The following is a 22,257-nucleotide window of genomic DNA, read 5'->3' on the forward strand; positions in this document are numbered from 1 at the left end:
TAATAATAATAATAATAGTAATTCAGTGCTGAGGCAGCTATTGGTGGCTCCAGAAAGCAAAGTCCCCTCCCAGCACTTCAGATCTGCTAGTTAGGATTTGACCTTACAAGGAGTCCAAACCACCAGAAGCAGGGCCATTTCTGTAAATATTAATATTAATATTAATATTAATATTAATGGGGTTCCTATACAGCCACCTTCCTGATGAGTTTTTGCAGACAAATTAAATCTCTCTCTTCCCCTCACCCAAGTTGGTCTTTGGGACTTTAACACAACACTGTCTTTTCTTTACCATTCTTTTAATTGTTTTAGGTTTCCTATGCAAGCATATTCATAAATGAAAAGATTACTCCCCCTTCTCACAATGAAGCACACTACACAGAGCAACTGAGACTCTGCTCTAGTTATGTTCTTTTAAACTTTTAAAAGTGTTCAATACATTAATGATAACTAGGGATGTAGGAGCTCAGTCCTATCCGATATCCATTCACACTTTCATCTGGTATTTTTTAAATTCCTATGCAGTTTGTTTATTTTGCACAAGTCCATGTTCCCTTTTGGCCATATCACACAATAGGCTGATCTCAATCATCAAAAATATATTTACAAAACAATTACGGTCCCCGAATCTTCCCTTTCAAAATTAATTAATTTCCAGAGGGGTAGCCCCATTAGTCTTTTGCAGCTAAAACAACAAAGAGCCTTGTGACACCTTAAGGACAAAGTTAATGAAGTGGCTAATGGCCTATCACAAAACAATCTATGGCGCAAGCCTAGCCATGTCTACCAAGAAGTAGCTCCATTGAATTCAGTGGAGCTTACTCCCAGTTGTGGAGCTAAGATTGCAACTACTCTTGCTACCACATTTCACAGTTAAGTATCAACTTGCCATCCTATCTTGTTTCCCTCAGGTACCAGGAAGTACCAGCATGGTTATAAGTCAATGGGGGAAGGAAGGCTTTTTAAATCTAATTTTACCTTTAAAATGAAGATTTAGGGTGGTCAAAATTAAGTGCCAAATAGTTCCACCCACTTTGACAGAGAGTCTAGGACTTTAACTGAGGAGAATAGATAAAATCAACAGGTAACCAAAGATATTACTTATTTCAGTGTGAAAATAACAATAATGAGTGATGCGTTCCATTTAAAAAACAAAACAAAACAAAAAAAAACCCCTAGGAAGAACATCATGACTGAAATCCTAACCCCACCTACCTGGGAGTAAGACTCACTAAATTAAGTGGAATTTACTTTTGAGCAAAATGAACCTTAGTGCACATAGATCGCCTTTGACAACAAACAGTACTTCAGGAACAAAAAAAGTGAAGAAGCAGCTGTATACATAATTGAGTATGTAAATGAAGGGTATTACAAAGCAATTTACCTATCTGTTTACATATAATGGGTGCATGTTTTATTATGAATTTTGTGGTTTTAATATTGTAATTTTTGTTTTGAACCATCTTCAGATGCACGGATGAAGGGTGGTATACTACTACTACTACTACTTCTTCTACTACTGCTACCAAGTTATAGAGAACTAAAGCGAATGTCTTCCATAGCAAGAATCCTTGCCACAATGGGAGTTGAGTAAGTGGATGAAAGGAAACACTTGATAGTCTGTTTTCAAGGGATTCTTCTGACATCTCTGTTGATAACCAAAACAAAACAAAGTGCTCCCTACCTTGTATAAACTGCACATGCAAAGTACTCCTATTTGGAAGCATGATGACCTGAAATAACAAAGGGCTACGCATGCCCTTGGACTCTTGGGTGGCGCTGTGGGTTAAACCACAGAGCCTAGGACTTGCCGATCAGAAGGTCAGCGGTTCGAATCCCCATGATGGGGTGAGCTCCTGTTGCTCGGTCCCTGCTCCTGCCAACCTAGCAGTTCGAAAGCACGTCAAAGTGCAAGTAGATAAATAGGTACCACTCCGGCGGGAAGGTAAACGGCGTTTCCGTGCGCTGCTCTGGTTCACCAGAAGCGGCTTAGTCATGCTGGCCACATGACCCGGAAACTGTACGCCGGCTCCCTCGGCCAATAAAGCGAGATGAGCGCTGCAACCCCAGAGTCGGCCACGACTGGACCTAATGGTCAGGGGTCCCTTTACCTTTATGTTACGCATGCCCTTGGAAATAAACAGTTCGTATGTACACTTGCAGGCATAATAGGAAGCACCACATGGACGAAAAGCTCTGAACTTCAGCATTGTACGTCCACATGCAAATCCAGTTCAAATGCTTGTGTGAATTTCACACTGCTTTTACTACACATTCACACCCCAGGCCTTATATATTAAACACATGCTACTCACTGAAGATCTTAAGTTTACCGTTTTGGATTGTTAATTAGGGGTTTTACACACCCTGCTAAACTACAAATGCAAAGAAAGGGCTTGGCTTCCAGAACAGACTTCCTATTGAGCCACCCATGACTGGAGACTATGCAGTTCAGCTCTTTTAATGTGACATCCAGGGAGTTTCCAGCAAGGAGGATGAGTTCCCTGAGACAGAAGGCACCTTGTTCTTGAGCCAAGGAATTATAGCATCTGCATTTCTGCTGATTGCATATACTCATCAATGTTTATAACCTGGGATCTCAGCAAAGGAAGTATGGAAAGCCACCTTCATGGCAAAACTCACTATGCCTAATAACAGGGCCGGCCCTGACTGCTATCACAACCATATTTAAATTTATTTGCTTGTTTATTTGTAAAATTTCTTGCGCAGCCTTCACTGCAAGGTCCAAGGATGGATTACTATAATATAGTTTACAATTACAAAAACAGAAAAGATATATATATATATATATATCACACAAATAAAACCATTCCCGGTAGAAAAGAACAAACGGTGCAAATTCAGGAAAAGAGATGGGCCCCATATGGTGGGAAACCTGTGAATATCTCTTCAAAAACTGTTACCATAATCCTATGCTGACTGTGTGCAAAATCTAATTTATTTATGAATACTTTTTATTTTCTCTTTCCTTGTTGACTTCATCTCTTCAGGAAGCCTTCTGCCCAAAGCCACAGCAAGCCAATATGGGTGACCAAGGTTTATGTTAACGGATTACTTGTCCAGAGTCTCTTCTGGCACCACAACCTGGGGGTTAAGAATTTGGTTGGGTTTTATAGATCAAGTAAATGTTTTGTTTCTAAAATATGGTCTTCCCTTTTAAACTGAGCTTGAATGGGCACTGTGGGGTTAGGGTTAAAGGTGCCCTTTCAACTAGGGCTGGATTTAGGTCAGTGCAGCTGGTTCCTCCACACAGGGCAACAAGCTGGGGTGTGTGTGCAAAACAACAACAACAACCTATATGTACCTAGGTACCTACTGAGAAGATCCATAAAAAAGCAACTGTACGAAAATGAATTACAGTTGTACCTTGGTTCTCAAACACCTTGCTACTTGTACATTTTGGTTCTCAAATACCAAAAACCCAGAAGTAAGTGTTCTGGTTTTCAAGCGCTTTTCGAAAGCCGAACAGGTGTGAAGAGTGTGCAGGAAGCTCCTGAAGCCAATCGGAAGCCACGCCTTGGTTTTTGAATGTTTCAGAAGTCAAACAGACTTCCGGAACGGATTACGTTTGAGAACCAAGGCACGACTGTATTGTGAAAATGAAAAGTATTTGGAGGGGGGCACCAAATTGTGTCCTTGCTCAGGATGCCATGATACCAAAGTGCACCCCTATTTCCACTCATGGAAGTGCTGTTTTAAGACCTCGCACCTGAGTGTTGTGTGAAGAGAGGAAATCCAAAGATAGTGTTTCTGTGTGTGCTATGCAGAAACCAAGGAAGGAGAACTCCAGTGAAGCATTTGCAGAAAAGTTTCTTTCTCCTCATGGTTATTTGGAACCATAGCAATGTAGCAGCAACTTTTTTTTTTAAGCACAGGAGGAAAGGTGGGGGGGGTAGAGAACTTGATCATACCTTTGTAGAAAGAAAGAAAAAAAATCTCGTGTAGCATCTTTAACCTTTACTACGTGCAGGATAAAAGGCTGCTCTAACCTCACGGGATTAGCACTACAGGAAGACTGTTTGGAGTGAAGAGTAAATGTCACAACACGCACTCAGCAGTGACACAAGCGGGCTTGGCAGGCTTTGTTGCATAGTTACCGACATACCACACAGAGCAAACTCGGTCACATCACTCACCTGAGGTTTTACAAATACCTCGCATTTCCCCTGTTAACTATGTGATCATCACAGTCAACTTTCTTAATCCCCTCAACACACAGAAACAGAGTCTAGGATCATGAGAAACACTGCCAGAAAATGTAGGGATTTAAAAGCTCTTTCTGAAGAAATATATATATATAAGACAAGACAATTCCAATCAAAAGAGAATGTCTATATGGCTAAAAGAAGTATTCATGTGAGGGGGATGTGTAGAAAATATGTTTTTGAGAGACAACCTGGGGGCGGGGGAATGACTATAACTTTTATTCTGTGCATTCAACTGAAGATTGTTTAATATACAATTGGGAAAATACTGATTCTATTGGTGTTGTGATTTATAATGACAGGGTGGTATTCAACTAAGCTGTATTCCAAGTATACCCCACTAAAATTAATGAACATAACTAAGTTGATTTCAGTGGGGCTACTCTGAGTAAAACCTATTTGAACACCACTATTAATTAAAAGAATGGTTTTGAGATGATCATGGTTCACCACCATGGTTTTTTCTCTTAACACTGGCAGAATAGAATTTTTCACAAATAAGACTAAAATAAAATAAAATAAAAAGGGTTTGGCAGTGGAGCTGCAGAAGTGAAGCCGGTATCTTGAAAAGTCTTCTTCTCTGTATCAGCCCCCATTTGGCCCAAAGCAACAAAATCAATTAATGCAAGCAAATTAAACAAACCATTCACAAATCCCCAATGAACAAGAAATCCCTAGCCAGTCATTACTTTGAACAAATAGGCAAATCATTTCCATTTTAAAGCATGCCAAAAAAATTAGGTAGCTGGGTTAGTCCATTAGAACAAATTCAAACGTTACAGTTGAGTAAAACTTGTATTAGGACCAATTAAAACGTGACAGAATAGTGGGCAACATAGTGGTCCTTATTTATTTGACACTCTAGTGGCCCATACTAAAACGTGTTATCCTCCTGTGGCTTTTGGATTATTAAAACACTTGTCCTTTTCATCAGGGCTGAACCAAAAATTCAGAACTGGTAAGGGTTTTAGCCCCACCCATATGCCCGATGATAGCCGCTGCTTCAAGTACCCTAACTATATAGAAAAATATCTAGAACTATGGCTATATTTATTTCATTATATACAAGATGGGTGGTTTTTTTTCTTGCCCACTTTAACAACATCCGCTGCACTTCTTAGCTGTCATTAAGTGTAAGGGGAAGGCCCAGGTCTGGGTAATGTCTCCTAGCCAAGGCCCTGTTGTGTTGGCTGTTAACTGGCCCCCGGAATAAGCAATGAAAACAAAAGGCTGTGCTGGGCATTTGTCAGAGCCTCTCTCGCTATTTCGTTGTAAATAGACATGTCATCCTCTACCTCTTCCGTTTCCAGATTGTTTAAAGGAGTTAATAGCTACCTGCTCTAGCCAGCTTCCTTGATATAAAGGAAAAGGTAACAACTGCACGGCCAGCGAGATGCCACATTTAGAGGATAAGGTGGCTTTCACTTAAATCCGAGGAAGTAAGGGTATACCTTTTTGAGGCCGAGAGCTGTCAGTTGGAAAGGATCAGATAGCAGATTTAGAGGGACAAGCTGATGTTCTCAGGAAGATCAATGAAGACGTGGAGTTCACAGATGACACATGGCTGGTTTTAAAAGCTCAAGAATGACAGCAGCGGGGGCAAGAAGAGGCGGGGGCAGGAGGCAAGGTCAGCAGTGCGAGTGGCTGGAAAAATGTGGAGGTGAAGTAGGATGAAACAAAGGGCAACAACTGGTTAAACTGAACAGGGCAGCACAGGATGATTCCAATGTTTGGCATCTCCCAGGATTCTCAGGACTGGATATCACTGGGCTGAGTCAGAAAAGTAAAAATGATGTAAGGGGAAAGTTATGGAGCACCTCAGTAGATGCTTCTGTACATGAAGGAGGAAATATTGCGACAGAAGTCAGGTCTTTCAGTAACAAGGGAAGGTCACACACACACACACACAACTCTCCACTTTCCTGAGCAGTTAGGAGCCATAAGATAGTGCTACACAGTTTAGCTTCTTTTGGATGAGAGAACAATACAGACTTATGACAACACTTTAGATGCATGTGTGCACAAGCAAACAATTTAGCCTTTGTGGGTTAAATGCACACTGTACTAACTTTCCCATGTAACATGCACAAAAAGCCAAGCTATCTGTTTGTTAAGCAACTTCCGAATGAGGCGGTTTGGAGTAGAAAAGCAGCTGAAAAATGCAGAGCCATTTCCCAACTCGTAGCTTGGTTTGCAAAATCAGCAAACAAATGGCATAATATGCAAATTAGGCGACCTGTGGGTTGGGTGGGCTGGGATACGGCAACCCTATGATTATGCCGAGCTTGGGAAAAAACAAAAACAACCCCAGATCCCTTTTAGATTGGCAAGATGGTAACTCTGGCGGAAGCTTACTGTTGAGTCTAAAGTAAGTAATGATATAAATATTTTGGCTGACACAGTGATTCACTCGAGAAAGACAATAAAAAGTAATAATTTACTAAAGTAGTGATTTTCAGATGTTGACATAAACCTCCGGTTTGGGAAAAGAAAGTGCATAAGGATCTTCCTCTATAGGTAAGAAGGTTTTATCATAAGACAAAGGCTGTTAGTCATGGAACAACAACCGTTAAGGGTTTTTCTTCCTGTAGTGCAATGTACAGATCCGCCCTGACACTATGGGTTGCATACAGACACAGTGATAGGAATATGGACCTTTAAACAACTAAGATGGATATTTCTTGTTCAGCTGTTTGAACTATGTTCAGACTCACGGCCCATTTGGAATGTAAATGCAGGAAATGGGATATGTATGGAAAAGGGTGGGGGTGCGGAAGTGGGAGAAAAGAACTGGGATTTTGTGATCAGTTTCATTATATTTTGAAGAGTCATAACTCTTCAGAGTACGAACTGCCACAAATGCTTTGGACTTGAGCAGAGCCGACTTTGGAGGAATATGATACGCCCTGAGGAGTTTTTTATTGGAATCTTGTGAAGTCTGGGAAACATAGAGCTGAGTATTAAAAATCATCCCCCCCCCCTCAAAGAGGGTAAAAACGCAAAGCTTATTCCGGTGTCGTATGAAGAAGTAAAAGGGCAACTGAGGCCAAGTGTGGTAAAGTAGGGATATAGAGATTAATGAAAGCTATAAAGAAGAGAGGTGTGTGTGTGTGTGTGTGTGTGTGTGTGTGTGTGTGTGTAAAACTTACTAACATATAAACAAATTGGCATATAGAAAATGAAGGAAATGGATATTGGACTAGGCATGTGATATAAGCCAAGAAAGATTAAAAAATATAATTTTAGGATGGGGAAAAGAGTTATTGAACTGTCACAAACATTCCGACAACATGTCCTTTCCATATAAAAGGAAGGAGGAGTGAGATGTGGAGGGAAGCAATATAAGAAAATGAACATTTATTTATTATTCCCTGCCCTTCACTGTAATGTCCCAGGGTGAGTAACAGCATTAAAAAACAATATCAAAAATGATATAAAGCAACTTACAACCCAAAAAAACAAGGTGGGTCCTAAAAACACACACTTTTTTCTTCTTTTTAGGCAAGTGAACACCACATTTTGGGGGGTTAGACAAAGCAAATACCAAATGCACACATGCTTTAAGAATGAAACCATTCCCTTAATAGTGGACACAACAGGACTAGTTTTAAGTGGTTAAGCCGTTATGAGGTATTGATTTAGTATGATGACTACCTGACTGAAAGAAAAATCTGAGAAGTCTGAGAGGCATGTCAGGAGTGAAGCTCAGGACTCATCAGAAACATGATGTCTTGACACACATCTGGAGATGTGTTTTTGATCTTTACTGTAAATTTTTAACCATGTCTATTCAGAAGCTAGCCTGGATGAAGTACGGCTTACTCCCCGGTAAATGGGGTTAGAATTGCAACCTCAGACAACTAACAAATGTTGAAAATAGAAAACCTGATGGCGGATTTCTCATTTCAAATACCATTTTACAGGCCGGGTTGGATGGGCCTTGTACACAAAATAACATTCCATATTAAGGTGAAAAGATGCAACTAGAAATGCTGACTTCTGTGGCCTATTTAAATTATGCAAATTAGAATTTTCTTACTTTTTTGTAACTTATTCTTCTCCTACTAGAGAGCAGTGGAGAGAATATGACACTGAACTATTATTGCTGGTGTTATTATTAATTCATTAATTGCCTTCCTGCCCTCAAGGCAAAATATGATATAAAAAGATGGGGCTAGTCCAAGCATAGGCAAACTCGGCCCTCCAGATGTCTTGGGACTACAACTCCCATCATTCCTAGCTAACAGGACCAGTGGTCAGGGATGATGGGAATTGTAGTCCCAAAACATCTGGATGGTGAGTTGGCCTATGCCTGGGCTAGTCTGACCACCTTAGCAAGGGAATTGCACAGTGGGCTGTGCCTACAGAAATTGTGCTGTCCTGGTCATCTGCCACCAGCCTAAGCTTTCTTGGTGGTGGGCTTCAGATGATGACGACTCGAAGCCCTTATTCAGCAATTCCTCTGGCTGCTTACACACTCTCAAACAAATATGTGCAGCCATAAGGAAAGCTGCTGTTTTCAAGAGTGAAAACCGATATACTCAGTAGCCTGCCTTCTGAATCTAACATTCTGCGTAATCACTGTGTATTTACAGCCCTGCTCTTAACAACTTGACCACCTCTGGTAATTCTGTATGCAAACAGTCTTTTAAACAGAATGTCTGAACATCATGATTTCTTTCCTCCATTGAGTCATACTTTCCCTATGCTATGATGTAATCTGTGGTCTGAGCCGGAGGAAAGAGCTGGGGAGAGTTTAGAGGAAGCATGAGGCTAGCAGGGAACAAATATGAAAGGTAACTTCCATGCACACAAAGCCCCCGAGTTAGGAATTAGCTGCCCATCCTGCTTTCTCTTTTTGTAAAACACTCACCTTCCACCCCCCCAACCCACATGCTCTTCTCTTTTTCACAATGCTTATCCCCTCCCTCTCCATTTTCTGCTTCCGTCTTTATTCCACATCAAGTATTTATACAATATCAAAAAGGAAGATCTACAATTCTGGATAAAGTGATTAGATAAAATGCTGAAGGACACAAACCAAAATCTTATTATTTAATCAACAGAAGCTGCCCCACACTCATTGTAGATATATGAATATACAGTGGTACCTCGGGTTACATACGCTTCAGGTTACAGACTCCGCTAACCCAGAAATATTACCTCGGGTTAAGAACTTTGCTTCAGGATGAGAACAGAAATCGTGCTCCGGCAGCGCGGCAGCAGTAGGAGGCCCCATTAGCTAGAGTGGTACCTCAGGTTAAGAACAGTTTCAGGTGAAGAACGGACCTCCGGAATGAATTAAGTATTTAACCCGAGGTACCACTGTATAGCTAGATTCAACAGTTACAAATATTATTATAATTATTTCAGTTTAGTCATCACTTATTACTGAAGGATTTTAAAAAGAGATTGACGAGTTAAGAATGCAACGATACCATAAAATAGTTAAAGCAATAAAAACACACATAGTACTAAAAGGGTTCACCTACCAGCCACCAGTAACAAGGAAAATATACTTCCCCACCCAACTAAAAGATGAACACCAAAAATAGCCCGGAAATCAAGCCACATCAAGTTTCAAATAACCAGGAGAGTTATTTGGGTGTTTGGCGAGAGCGTGCCACAGCCAAGGGGCCATCACTGAAAAGTTTCTCTCATTGCCACCTGTGGCGATCACACAGGGCCCCTGGACGTTTGACGGTCTATTGACCCTGTGCCACCACTGCGATTGCTTTTTCCGCTGCCACCACCCCGTATCTCACACGGAGTCCAGTCAGTTGTTAACATTAACAAATAATCAAGTTTATTTTTAAATGCAGCAACAAGCTTACGGTTACAGTTAATTTTTCTTGGCAGTTTCTTAATCTTAGTTCCTAACAACTTCAAACTGATTATTCCCAACTATCTATCTGACTCCACCTAATAATTCCTCTCACTCTCTCACAGTACAACTCTACCAACCCACATCTAATCCTCCCTCTTCCTTCTTCAACTCCCAAACCTCCCACTCTATAACTTTTACTCCTCCCTTGCATTCCCACTGGCCAATCACATCACACTCATTTTAACCCTTTCCTTATGACCCACCTAGGAGGCAAACGCCACACCACCCTCACAGGATGCCACTTTTGAAAGATGGTGCAAAGGATGAGGGAAACAAAGCTTAAAGGTACTCAGTTAACTCAGTTCCAGTATCCAACATCTCAATATATTTTTGGAGATGCATTTGTTTCAGTGTGGGACTTCCACTACAAAACTTTTCCCACATTATAAAAACCTTAAAAGATGCAACCAATAAGCTAAACATAGATCTTCTGTTTCATGAGAAAAGATCAGACTCCACCTAGATGCACCCTAAGTCCAGTGACATTTAGTCACCAAACCATGTAATGGCACTATCCATTCCCTCAATAATATCCAGTTTCTGACTTATTTTTAAAGTTAAGTGAGGACAAAATGAAATACAATTTCTTCCAAGCAGTAGAATATTGTTCTCTTGTGAGAAAAGCCTCTGAGAATATGCGAGATTCTAGGGCTACAACTTTATTTGGAGTGAAAGATTGTAAGCAGCAGGGAAAGGGAACTGGGACATAGACAACAAAAACGGGGCAATCTGAAAGTCAATATGAATAACTGGTCCTTTGTGCAGGGAAAATCCTTACTATTCAGAGACAGAACATTTAATATGAAAATGCTCTCAGGTTTTAAACTGCCTATTCAGTTCTAAATGACCTCTTTAAAAAAGACAAGCATTTCAATGAAGGGTAATGAAACAGAGGTAGACAGCTAAGCAGGAAACATGGCAAATCTCACAGAAATTTAATTGAAAATATACTTTTAACAGAACCCTACTCTTCACAGAAATGCAAAGACATATTATTTTCAGAACCAAGACCCTATATGTGTAGGCCAGAAACAGGTGCTTCTGGAAAATGCTTGCCTTGAAGATATTGGGAAATATTCTTAGCTACTTTGACAACTAACCACTGAGAATTTCAGTTTATCTTTCGATTGGTATGTGGATCAATATTTTAAAGCATTACTCATTACTCTGGGTTTGAGTGACAGGCTACCCTTATCATTGCAGTGGCTCAGGAATATTAATATCAGTATCTATATTTAAAGATATGCTCCTGCAATACATGTGCTGGATAGCACTGCTCCAACTTTAGCAGTTTCCTATTAACACATTCACAATGGTTTATTCCCACACCCCCTGAAAAGCTTGAAGAGTTTTAGATAAACCTTTAAACCGAAACCTGGCTATTTTTCTAACCAGCAAAAAAGGCTGGCTTTTCAGAAACTGCGCGTAGGTACTGTGCAGAGTTTGGCTCAGTAAGGCTGAAAACCTAATTCTAAATGCCAAGGAAAGCAATATGATGGGAAAGTGGTCTATAAATTCTTAGAACAGCTCTGAGTCATAGGTTTATGCATGCTGTACTAGTACGTATGAAATTATCACTGTCTAAAATGCCAAGTCTGTACTGTTTTCCAGTACCATGATCTACCACAGCAAACTAAGGAGGCTGATTCAGTGACCACCAGTATAAATGGTCATATTATCTGGCTGAATGAATGATGAATATTTAGAATGGAACACTGTAAAAGGTTAATATGCACATTGGTGGCTATGGAAACCTCCATACCATCATCCATCAACATAAGCAGATGGAACTGATTGATTAGTGTTTGATTGACTTCAATGGAAGTACAATGAATCAGGATTACTAGTGCCAAATATGTATTTTCCTTTCTTTGTGGCAGAGCCATATAAATAATTGTGTTCTTCTCAATAACTGACAGTTTTTAAACTGCTTCCAAATTCACAAGGATATATTAGAAGCATTCTGGCCTAATTAAGAGAATTTATTTCCAGCACATGAAAGGAAATGTCTTAATTATGACTTTTCAGTGACTTTCCATTAACACAGTCACAAACAGCAGGTAGATGAACATAAATATATAAAATAAAATTCTATGGTCTTATATTCTAGACTGATTTTTTTAATTATTATTTTTTGAATACCCTCTCTCCCTCTCCTTTCTGGTTTTCCCATGTATTTATTTGCTGGAATATACTGCAGAAAATAAGCATATAAATTTAAACTTTTAACACATGAATAGATAGATATAAGACTTGAAAATACAAATGGAAAATATGTAATAAATTGCACCCTTCAATTACTTCTGTCTCAAGCATTTATGCTCCAGCAACAATCTGGAAGAAAGAAACTGTCCACATCTTCTTTGCTAATTCAAAACTGGATTAAATAGAGCATGAAATGTCCAGTAATTCTGGTTTCTGAGTTTTATCCCTGTTTTGCATAGACAGGGTAATTAAAAGAAATATATGGCTACCTGTTTGAAAGCAAACGGAGTAGTTGCAGTTAGAACCCTCTTGCAAACAGCTGCCCAAATGAAGCAATTTGGTGACTGAATTTGTTTTACATTCCTCTGTAAAGCTGAAAGAATCACTTTGCTTACCACTTCAGTTGGCCTGTAGTATTTGTGATTAACGGTCACATGGATCTTGCCAGTTTCTTTGCATCGACCTACTTCGTTCTCATTCTTGCCTTCCCACCTGCAAAGATGACAAACATTTCATCACCCCATAATGTCTTTACCAGTCTGGTCACAGCAGCATTTGGTGCACAGATTCTTAGACAAGGCTGGTGTTATGTCTCTCTCCAGGGCAATGTACACTTCAGGCCACAGGAGCAGAGGCAGAGGTTTGACCAGAGCGGAAGCACAATGGCTTTTAAGGTCCACTTGTTTTGTGCTCTGATACTATGCATGAGATGCAGAATAAGCTTTTAGCATTGGACACCACTTTGTTAGGTGCATCATGTACTATATTTTGCTAGTAGATCTATATAAGGACACAAATAACAGGATTCTGTACCTGAAGAAGCACCAGATGAGGCGTCAGTAAACTTTTTCAGCAGGGACCGGTCCACTGTCCCTCAGACCTTGTGAGGGACTGGACTTTATTTGGAAAAAAATAATGAACCAATTCCTATGCCCCACAAATAACCCAGAGATGCATTTTAAATAAAAGCACACATTCTACTCATGTAAAAACACCAGGAAGGCCCCACAAATAACCCAGAGATGCATTTTAAATAAAAGGACACATTCTACTCATGTAAAAACACGCTGATTCCCAGACCATCCGCGGTACCGGATTTAGAAGGCACTTGGGCTAGATCCGGGCCCTGGGCCTTAGTTTGCCTACCCATGCACTAGATCATGAATCTTTTGCCACAATAAATATGTTACTCTTTAAGATGCTACAAAAATACAGTTTTTACTGCTACAGACTAACACTGATAAGCAGTGGAATTTACGCCCGAGTAGTTAGAAATTAGATGTTTACAAAAACAGATGTGTAACATAGGCTAGAGATATAAAGGAGACAACAAAATACAAAAATATATTCATTTATCATTTGATACATAGTCTATAAAGATGATACTTAACATCTTTGTACATTCGTTTTCCCAGGTCTAACGATGACAGAGCTACAAGCAATCTCCAATTTGCCTTGAAATGTGCTCAGATCAAACACTTCTACAATCAATTTCAACATCAGACTAAAAACTTGTTTATCTAATTATGTTCTTCAGTTGGTTTCTACGTTGCTTTCATGATAATTTGTTGAACTATTTTAAAACAAGCTTTCGGACTTTTAAGTGTGGTCTCCTTTGTTTTTCACACTATTACTTTAACGTAAGACTTCATAGAATCCTTCCTAAAAGCCACATGCTGGGCTTTGCAAGAGGGAAAATTTGACTCTGTGAAGTGGACCAGCATATGGTCTGTTCACGGAATCACTCCGAGTTACAGCCTGTCTTAAATACTGAAATGGAACAAAAGAGGTGAGTAGACCTCATGCTCATGGGGTGAATTACAAACAGAATGAGCAAATGGTGTGCATATGTTTGCATAAGGCTGAAATCCCCTCTCTCTCCCAGGCTTAAGCTCAGAGGGCCCTAAGCATATTTGGTCTCACAGAGCACTTATTGGAACATCAAACAGTCCCACCCTCAACCATATGCCAGGCAGGCCCATAGCTAGGACATTGGCATGGGAAGCAAGAGCGAATTTTGCTTGCCTGCAGAAGATCATTATCTGTGTTTGAGGTTGTGGGGATGGACGGACTCAGCTTTCAGAATATTTTGAAAACAATGTGCGATCAAATGTTTACTATACTGTACGTTCACATAATTCGTTGTTGCAAAACTATAAACATTCCAATAATCTTCAGAAAATGGAGATTAGGGAATGATCCAATCCCACCCCAGTATGCAAGGCAAGACAGTGTACAGCTGTACAGAAATCCTGTACACTCATAGCATGCCATGGATTTTCCCCATTAGATGGTAGTTTCCTGGTAGTTATTTGTCAATTCTGGAAGAAGGAAGTAAGGAAACCCTTTGCAGCTGTAAAAGGACCAGAACTGCCTTTTTATTTCTCTGGAAGTGGTTGACCTCATGCTTTGAGTTTTCTAGAGCCTCACTATTCACCATCACCACAATACAGTGGTACCTCTGGTTATGAACTTAATTCGTTCCGGAGGTCCGTTCTTAACCTGAAACTGTTCTTAACCTGAAGCACCACTTTAGCTAATGGGGCCTCCTGCTGCTGCCACACCGCCGGAGCACAATTTCTGTTCTCATCCTGAAGCAAAGTTCTTAACCCGAGGTACTATTTCTGGGTTAGCGGAGTCTGTAACCTGAAGCGTCTGTAACCCAAGGTACCACTGTAAAAGTGTAAAAGTGGTCAGGTGGATGTTGTAGTTGCTGGATGCAAGAGGAGCAAGCAAAGGGTGGTTCAACCTAGACAGAAAAATATGCAGCCACTTTTTGTTTTCAATAACAGAGAAGTAGAGACAGTTGCTAGTCAGATTACTAGAGAAAAAGGATGTTAATTCCTTCCAAGGATTTATTAGAGAAGCATATTAATGATAATATTTTCTGCAGCCATTTTTGAACACACTATGAAATATTCCTGAAAGTAGAGAGACAGAGAGAGAAAGAAAGCTGTCAGCATTAACTTTTGTCTACTTTCCTGCTCAGAATTTGTTGACAGAGCAGAAGGACCTTGTCTGCAGGAGTCCTGATTCAAGGCAGATATAACACAAACTCAGAAGATTGCTCAAGAAGCAGGACAAAAGCCACATGGGAGAAAATAAAAAAAAAATGTATAGACATGCTAGATCAAAACAGAACCCCATCTAGGGAAAGATCAAGATGGTTGTCACCATTAACATTTAAAGCAGGTTTTTAGTAATTTAAAGCAGGATCAATCCACAGAATACTGTACGTAACACTTAATGATATTGAAGATTAAAAACATATACTCCTGGTGTGTCTCATAAATTCCTATGGGCCCGCTTCTCAGTGAGAGAACTAAACATGATAATTTAAAACTGTTCTTTTAAAATTACTCCCTAGGTTTCAAAAGCAGATAGGTTGATAGTGTAGTATTTGCCACTCCAACATATTCAAAATAATATCACCATAAAAATCACAGTCCAACATTAGCCATACTCAAGAGTAGACCCATTTAAAACAAGGGGCATGATTAACTTGGGTCCACTGGGTGAAATTCAACATTGTGCCATGATGAACAATCCATTTGCGCAAGCCTTTCAGCTTCCCAGACAGACTGATTTCCTCCTTTCTCCCTCCCCCCGCATGCTGTTCTGGGGGTTCTCCCAACCCACCCAAGCCAATTTCAGGGGGCACATGGTGGGAGGGGATGGGGTAAAAGCCCAACTGTGCAAGTAGAAGTCCTTGTGTAAGACTTAACCACAGATGGAACTCATCAGATGAATCCCATCCATTAATTTCAATGGGATACAACCCACAGAGACCTCAGAAATGGATTTCAGCTCCTTTTTCAGAAAAAAGCTTTCTCATTCCTCAAATAACTTTTCATCATGAATGGTTGTTGTTTAGTTGTTTAGTCGTGTCCGACTCTTTGTGACCCCATGGACCAGAGCACACCAGGCACTCCTGTCTTCCACTGCCTCCCGCAGCTTGGTCAAACTCATGTTGGTAGCTTTGACAACACTGTCCAACCATCTCGTCCTCTGTCGCCCCCTTCTCCTTGTGCCCTCCATCTTTCCCAACATCAGGGTCTTTTCCAGGGAGTCTTCTCTTCTCTTGAGGTGGCCAAAGTATTGGAGCCTCAGCTTCACAATCTGTCCTTCCAGTGAGCACTCAGGGCTGATTTCCTTAAGAATGGATAGGTTTGATCTTCTTGCAGTCCATGGGACTCTCAAGAGTCTCCTCCAGCACCATAATTCAAAAGCATCAATTCTTAGGCGATCAGCCTTCTTTATGGTCCAGATCTCACTTCCATACATCACTACTGGGAAAACCATAGCTTTAACTATATGGACCTCTGTCAGCAAGATGATGTCTCTGCTTTTTAAGATGCTGTCTAGGTTTGTCATTGCTTTTCTCCCAAGAAGCAGGCATCTTTTAATTTTGTGACTGCTGTCACCATCTGCAGTGATCATGGAGCCCAAGAAAGTAAAATCTCTCACTGCCTCTATTTCTTCCCCTTCTATTTGACAGGAAGTGATGGGACCAGTGGCCATGACCTTCGTTTTTTTGATGTGGAGCTTCAGACCATATTTTGTGCTCTCCTCTTTCACCCTCATTAAAAGGTTTTTTAATTCCTCCTCACTTTCTACCATCAAGGTTGTGTCATCTGCATATCTGAGGTTGTTGATATTTCTTCCGGCAATCTTAATTCATCTTAATTGGGATTCATTCATCTTAATTGGGATTCATTCAGCCCAGCCTTTTGCATGATGAATTCTGCATACGTTAAATAGGCAAGGAGGCAATATACAGCCTTGTTGTACTCCTTTCTCAATTTTGAACCAATCGTTTGATATCCAGTTCTAACTGTAGCTTCTTGTCCCACATAGAGATTTCTCAGGAGACAGATGAGGTGATCAGGCACTCCCATTTCTTTAAGAACTTGCCATAGTTTGCTATGGTCGACACAGTCAAAGGTTTTTGCATAGTCAATGAAGCAGAAGTAGATGAATAGTAAGAGATTATAATTATTCAGCAGCTCAACATGTTTCCCAAATTACTATAAAGTAACTATACTATATGATACACTTCAAAATACTGTGTGCAGTACTCATGCCAGTGGGAAAGCAATGCAATAAATATTTGTAAACAAAACACTTTGAAATAAAGAAATGTCTGCCACAAGTATAAGGATGCATAGTTTGAATAGGAAGTAATTTTTCAGGCTAGTGAGTTTGTCACCAATTGTCAGCCAGATTAGCCACTTCACTGGAGTTTAGTGCATGCATAACAGAATATTATTGTATGCCACAAAGTTCCGCATGGGCCCTTTTTATCACCAGAATGAAGGTCATGATTTTGAAAATAAGCTCCCCTTTAATGGCATACTTCCTTCCTTGTTAATGTTCAAAGATGCTTAATTGTTCTGCAAATGACAAAAATGAAAGCCCAATCTTGAGTGCATGCTAACACTTCAGCTTAGCTCAACTGCTATTAACCACAGGATAAACACTTTCGAATCCCCGCGGCGGGGTGCGCTCCCGTTGCTCAGTCCCAGCGCCTGCCAACCTAGCAGTTCGAAAGCACCCTCGGGTGCAAGTAGATAAATAGGGACCGCTTACCAGCGGGAAGGTAAACGGCGTTTCCGTGTGCGGCTCTGGCTCGCCAGAGCAGCGATGTCACGCTGGCCACGTGACCCGGAAGTGTCTCCGGACAGCGCTGGCCCCTGGCCTCTTAAGTGAGATGGGCGCACAACCCCAGAGTCTGGCAAGACTGGCCCGTACGGGCAGGGGTACCTTTACCTTTACCTTTAAACACATCAGAAGACAATGACCAGATTGCAGGTCAACATGCATGCATGACTACTGCATGTTTAAAAAAAAAGAGAGAGATTTCCCATCATCGTGTTGCATTTTAGTTTTGTGCATAATCAACAGATGCAATAAGAAAACTGATCATGGGGCAAAGTTTAGACACGAAATAAATATGGTACGGTAATCACATTCATCTGATGTTCAGATAGAATTTCTACTTGCTTAATACTTACTAAAAGATAAAGTATAAAGAAAAAAAACCACAGGGGAAAAGTTATTAAACCCCCAAATCTGAAAAGCGTGATACGTAGCTCTTATAACAATGTGTTTACCAGCTGCAAATGACCTCCTATAAAAGGGAAATGACAGTAGCAACGACAAGGAATATCCCTGTGCGAGCCATGCATGTTAAGTCAAATGAAGTTTTGCCTTTGATTTCAATCTGATAAGGATTACTCTCCAGTCCTATCCAGGTGCTGAGTCTCTTCTCATGATGAAGGTCATGTGAGGGAAGAGCGGAGCAGCACTGGCAAGCCTTGCTGCTTGGGTGCATCACCTTCCATTTGTTTACAACATGCCAGCCTCCACAAATAGGCCATGCGGAACAAGTTCATCCTTCAACTCATGGAGGCCCGTAAACAAGGGGAAGGTTCTGCACTGGAGGAGAAGGGGCTTGCCAGCATGCCTGTGCTCTCCCTCCCATCGTTTTCATTACATAAAGAAACCGCACACCTGAACCGTGTGGGGAACACAGCCAAAATATATTGAAGTTATTTATTATTTTTAACTTCTTGGGAATCTGTGCTCTGGCTGGTAAACGGCAATGCCAGTCAATGTGCCGTATTGTCACTGATGGCACTATATCCAGCCAGAGTCTTTCTTAGGGGTTGTGGAATGTTGTCTGGACTGCCTGCTGCTTGACCTTTTGATACTATGGGTCACAGTACCCTTCTGGATAGGCTCTGTGTGGGATGCAGTTGATATGTCAGAGCAGCGTACATGGTCACCCACTCGTCCTCTTCTTCTGACAACATCTTGTAAGAAAGGTTATGCGGAGAAATAGTGACTGGCCCAGGAAGCTTCATTGCTAAGTGGACCTGGTTCTTCCAGGTCTGATTCCAATACTGATTCCACTCATAGCTGTCAACTTACAGATTTGAAAATAAGGGACCAGCAGCCTCGAAAATAAGGGATCAGCAGCCAAAATAAGGGATTTTAGTCAACCAGCTCCTTTCCTTTCTCCCATAACAGTCAATCGAAGGAGCCTCCAAAACAAATCCAAAAGCCCCCCCTCCCACGAGATCGCCGCCCGCCATTGTACTCAATCAGCTCCTTTCCTTTCCCCCCACCCTGTGCTCCTGCTCCAGACACACATTTTCCCTGGCAAGGGTGAGTGGGCCATCAATGATGTATCTATCTAATTCCGAGCACAGGAATGTTCAACTTCTGAGCCCCTCCAAGCCAAAGGCAGAAAGCCCAGCCAGCAGCCAAACGAAGCCTCAAGTGGTGGTTCCCACAGCGCAACAACCCGGCAAAGGAGATGCAGCAAGGAAAACCACTGTCACCTCTCTGCTGGGAAGCGCTGAGCAGAGGCGAGTCCCCAGGCAACGCGGCCGATTTGATCGGCACAAGGAATGCAAGCTCCACCCCCCAGTTGTTCTTAGACTCCTTATTGGGTGAGCAAGGCAGCCAAGCAACACAGTTGGAGCCTCCCTCCTCCCTGGCCGGTAGGGAGATAGGGAGAGGAGCTGTTTCCTTTGAAACCCAGGAAATTTAAGGGACATCATCAATAAGGGACAGCAGCGGGACATGGAACTGGGATAAGGGAATTTCCTGCCAAATAAGGGACGGTTGACAGCTATGATTTCACTTTCTTGGTGCAGATTTATAGCTATATAAATTTATAGTTGCATGGGTTATAGTTTATTACTGTTCATTCTCTATTCTGTCGTAAGGCAAGGTTTGGCAGCGTAATCTCCTCTATGGAATAACTTAATTGCAGAGTTTCCATAATTAGAGAAGCCTTCAAAAACATTTATCTGTTGTTTGAAGCAGTCATCATCACAACAACGAATCTTATGATTGTTTAAAAAACAACAGTTGTCTTGAACAGGGTGAGGTTGCAGGTTAGGACATGTTGGTCAACATGAGGACACTACATCCTCTGGTTACGCCAGAGCTCAGTTGGTTAGGGCATGGCACTGATAATGTCAAGGTTGCAAGTTTGATCCCCGTATGGGACAGCTGCATATCCGTGAATTGCAAGGAGTTAAACTAGATGATTCTCAGGATCCCTTCCAACTCTGCAGTTCTATGATTAAGCCCCCAAACCTGGCTCAGCCAAAGATACGCCAGCCTAAGTTGCTCATCTCAGCTTAGTTCAGGCTGGTATTAAACCTCCAAAAAGCGTTTGGATGTGTGGAGGGAATGGGACCAGAGAGGGGAGACTTAGGCTAGATCCTAAGACCATTCAGTCTGGTCATGCGACCTAGTAACCTGGCACAGAACACTATTTTAAAGGCTCGCTTTTCCTCCACCGTGATCAGAGCAGCAGCAACCAGTCTCACTGCTGAATGGGGTTTGGATCTGGCTTAATTTATGCCTGCTTGCTTTCCGCCAGCTTCTTGTACCTTTAGGATTGCTCCCTTGCACATCCTGAAAAACAGCTCTTTGCTTGTGAGACTTTTCAGAACCCTTTACTCCTTTAAAACATTTCTAGGCTGCTTTCCCCCCAAAATACCCAAAGCAGCTTACACAGAAGAAATGCAAATACTCTGAAGAACAGGCAAATCATGACCATTTCAGGCAAGGATAGCAAAAATGGAGATTAATGTGACTGTTCATTGCTTTTTTATGTTAATCTCAGCCCTTCAAGCAACAAATACTTTTGCTGCAGATCTATATGTAGAATTATATGAGGGAAAACCTCATAAATCTTTCCACTGCTTATATAGGGTCCCCTCCACCTTTATTCACAGACAGCAGTCTGCTAAGAACTTTTGAGTGCCGTAGTGGTTTGAGGCTATCCTTACAATGCTGCTCTGATTTAATAAGATTAATGACAGAAAATTAGTCAAGACAAGTGTTTGCTTGTTTGGTTTATCCTGTTGGAGTTCAAATGAGACGAGGGAAGTGTTTCCCCATCGTATTACTTAATTAGTAATAGGCAAAAGGAAGATAGAAAGGGGGGAGAAAAGGTGTAATAGTTACGGGGGGAAATATTTGTAGCTGAAAGGTCTTCTTGTCAGCGCAAGGAACTGAATTAGAATCACTCTGAGGAGTCTCATCATTCCAGAGTTTTCCTTGGCAGTAACCGTGTTAAAAGAAAAAAAATGAACTAGATTTCAAAGATGAAAGTCTCACAGACAAAATTGCTTACATTTCACTTGTCAAAATTTCCTTTTCCTCATTGTTCCAGACCAACACAATGAAACATTGTTACCTTTGACATAGTAGATACACTGCTGATTTTGATGTGGATTAAATGCCAACGCTAGGGGTAGTTTTGCAAATTAATACAATGAAATTAAAGCGGCACATGGTCTCAGAAGTTTCAAACCAGTGATGGAGAACAGATAGGGGTAAGGGCATTTTGTGTGTGTACTTTCTCCATGTCCATTCCCCTTTCCCTTTCTCTCACACTCTATTTATACACACACAACTCATTCATTGTCCCATGCAATACTCATATTATGTACATAACATTGACATTCATATGCACCAGGAATGCCTTTGGATGTCATGGGACTACAACTCCCATCATCAGTGTCTCCTGGCCATGATAACTGGGCTGATGGAGTTGGAGTTGAACAACATATTTGGGCTCTATGTTCATTATACAGCATATACAGAGCTTAACACCTGACCCATATCCCACCATTCTTGCCAACAGCATACAGTTCCATCTGTCTCTGTGTGTGCTCTGATAGTGAAGTGGTGAAAAAAAAAGGGGTCTCCTTTGGTACTGTGGTTGCTTTTGCTGGATCAAAGAGTCTTTTGTCAGAGGAGGGGCACCAGCAACCCAGCCTGTCCTACAATCATCTTGGTTTTATTTTTTTAACAGAAATATGCAAGTAAGTAAGTAAACAAATAATACAAACAGAAGCAAGTGCTTCTGATCTCCCCAAAGTCTGCTGAGAACTCCTATACCCAGAGAAA

General features: G+C 41.1%; 1 protein-coding gene across 4 annotated transcripts in view; it reads right to left on the minus strand.

Moving 5' to 3' along the window:
• Window positions 1-22,257, minus strand: part of GMDS (GDP-mannose 4,6-dehydratase) — a 274,695-nt gene that overhangs the window by 52,735 nt on the left and 199,703 nt on the right. For 2 of the 4 annotated variants that reach the window (XM_053397029.1, XM_053397028.1), the window contains one exon: window positions 12,714-12,810. The exons of the other annotated variants lie outside the window; for them this stretch is intronic. In XM_053397029.1, coding sequence (XP_053253004.1) covers window positions 12,714-12,810 — 97 coding nt within the window. The remainder of the gene's footprint in view (window positions 1-12,713; window positions 12,811-22,257) is intronic. 4 annotated transcript variants of the gene reach the window in all.

This window comes from Podarcis raffonei, chromosome 7 (assembly GCF_027172205.1).
Source record: "Podarcis raffonei isolate rPodRaf1 chromosome 7, rPodRaf1.pri, whole genome shotgun sequence".
NCBI classification, from domain to species: domain Eukaryota; kingdom Metazoa; phylum Chordata; class Lepidosauria; order Squamata; family Lacertidae; genus Podarcis; species Podarcis raffonei.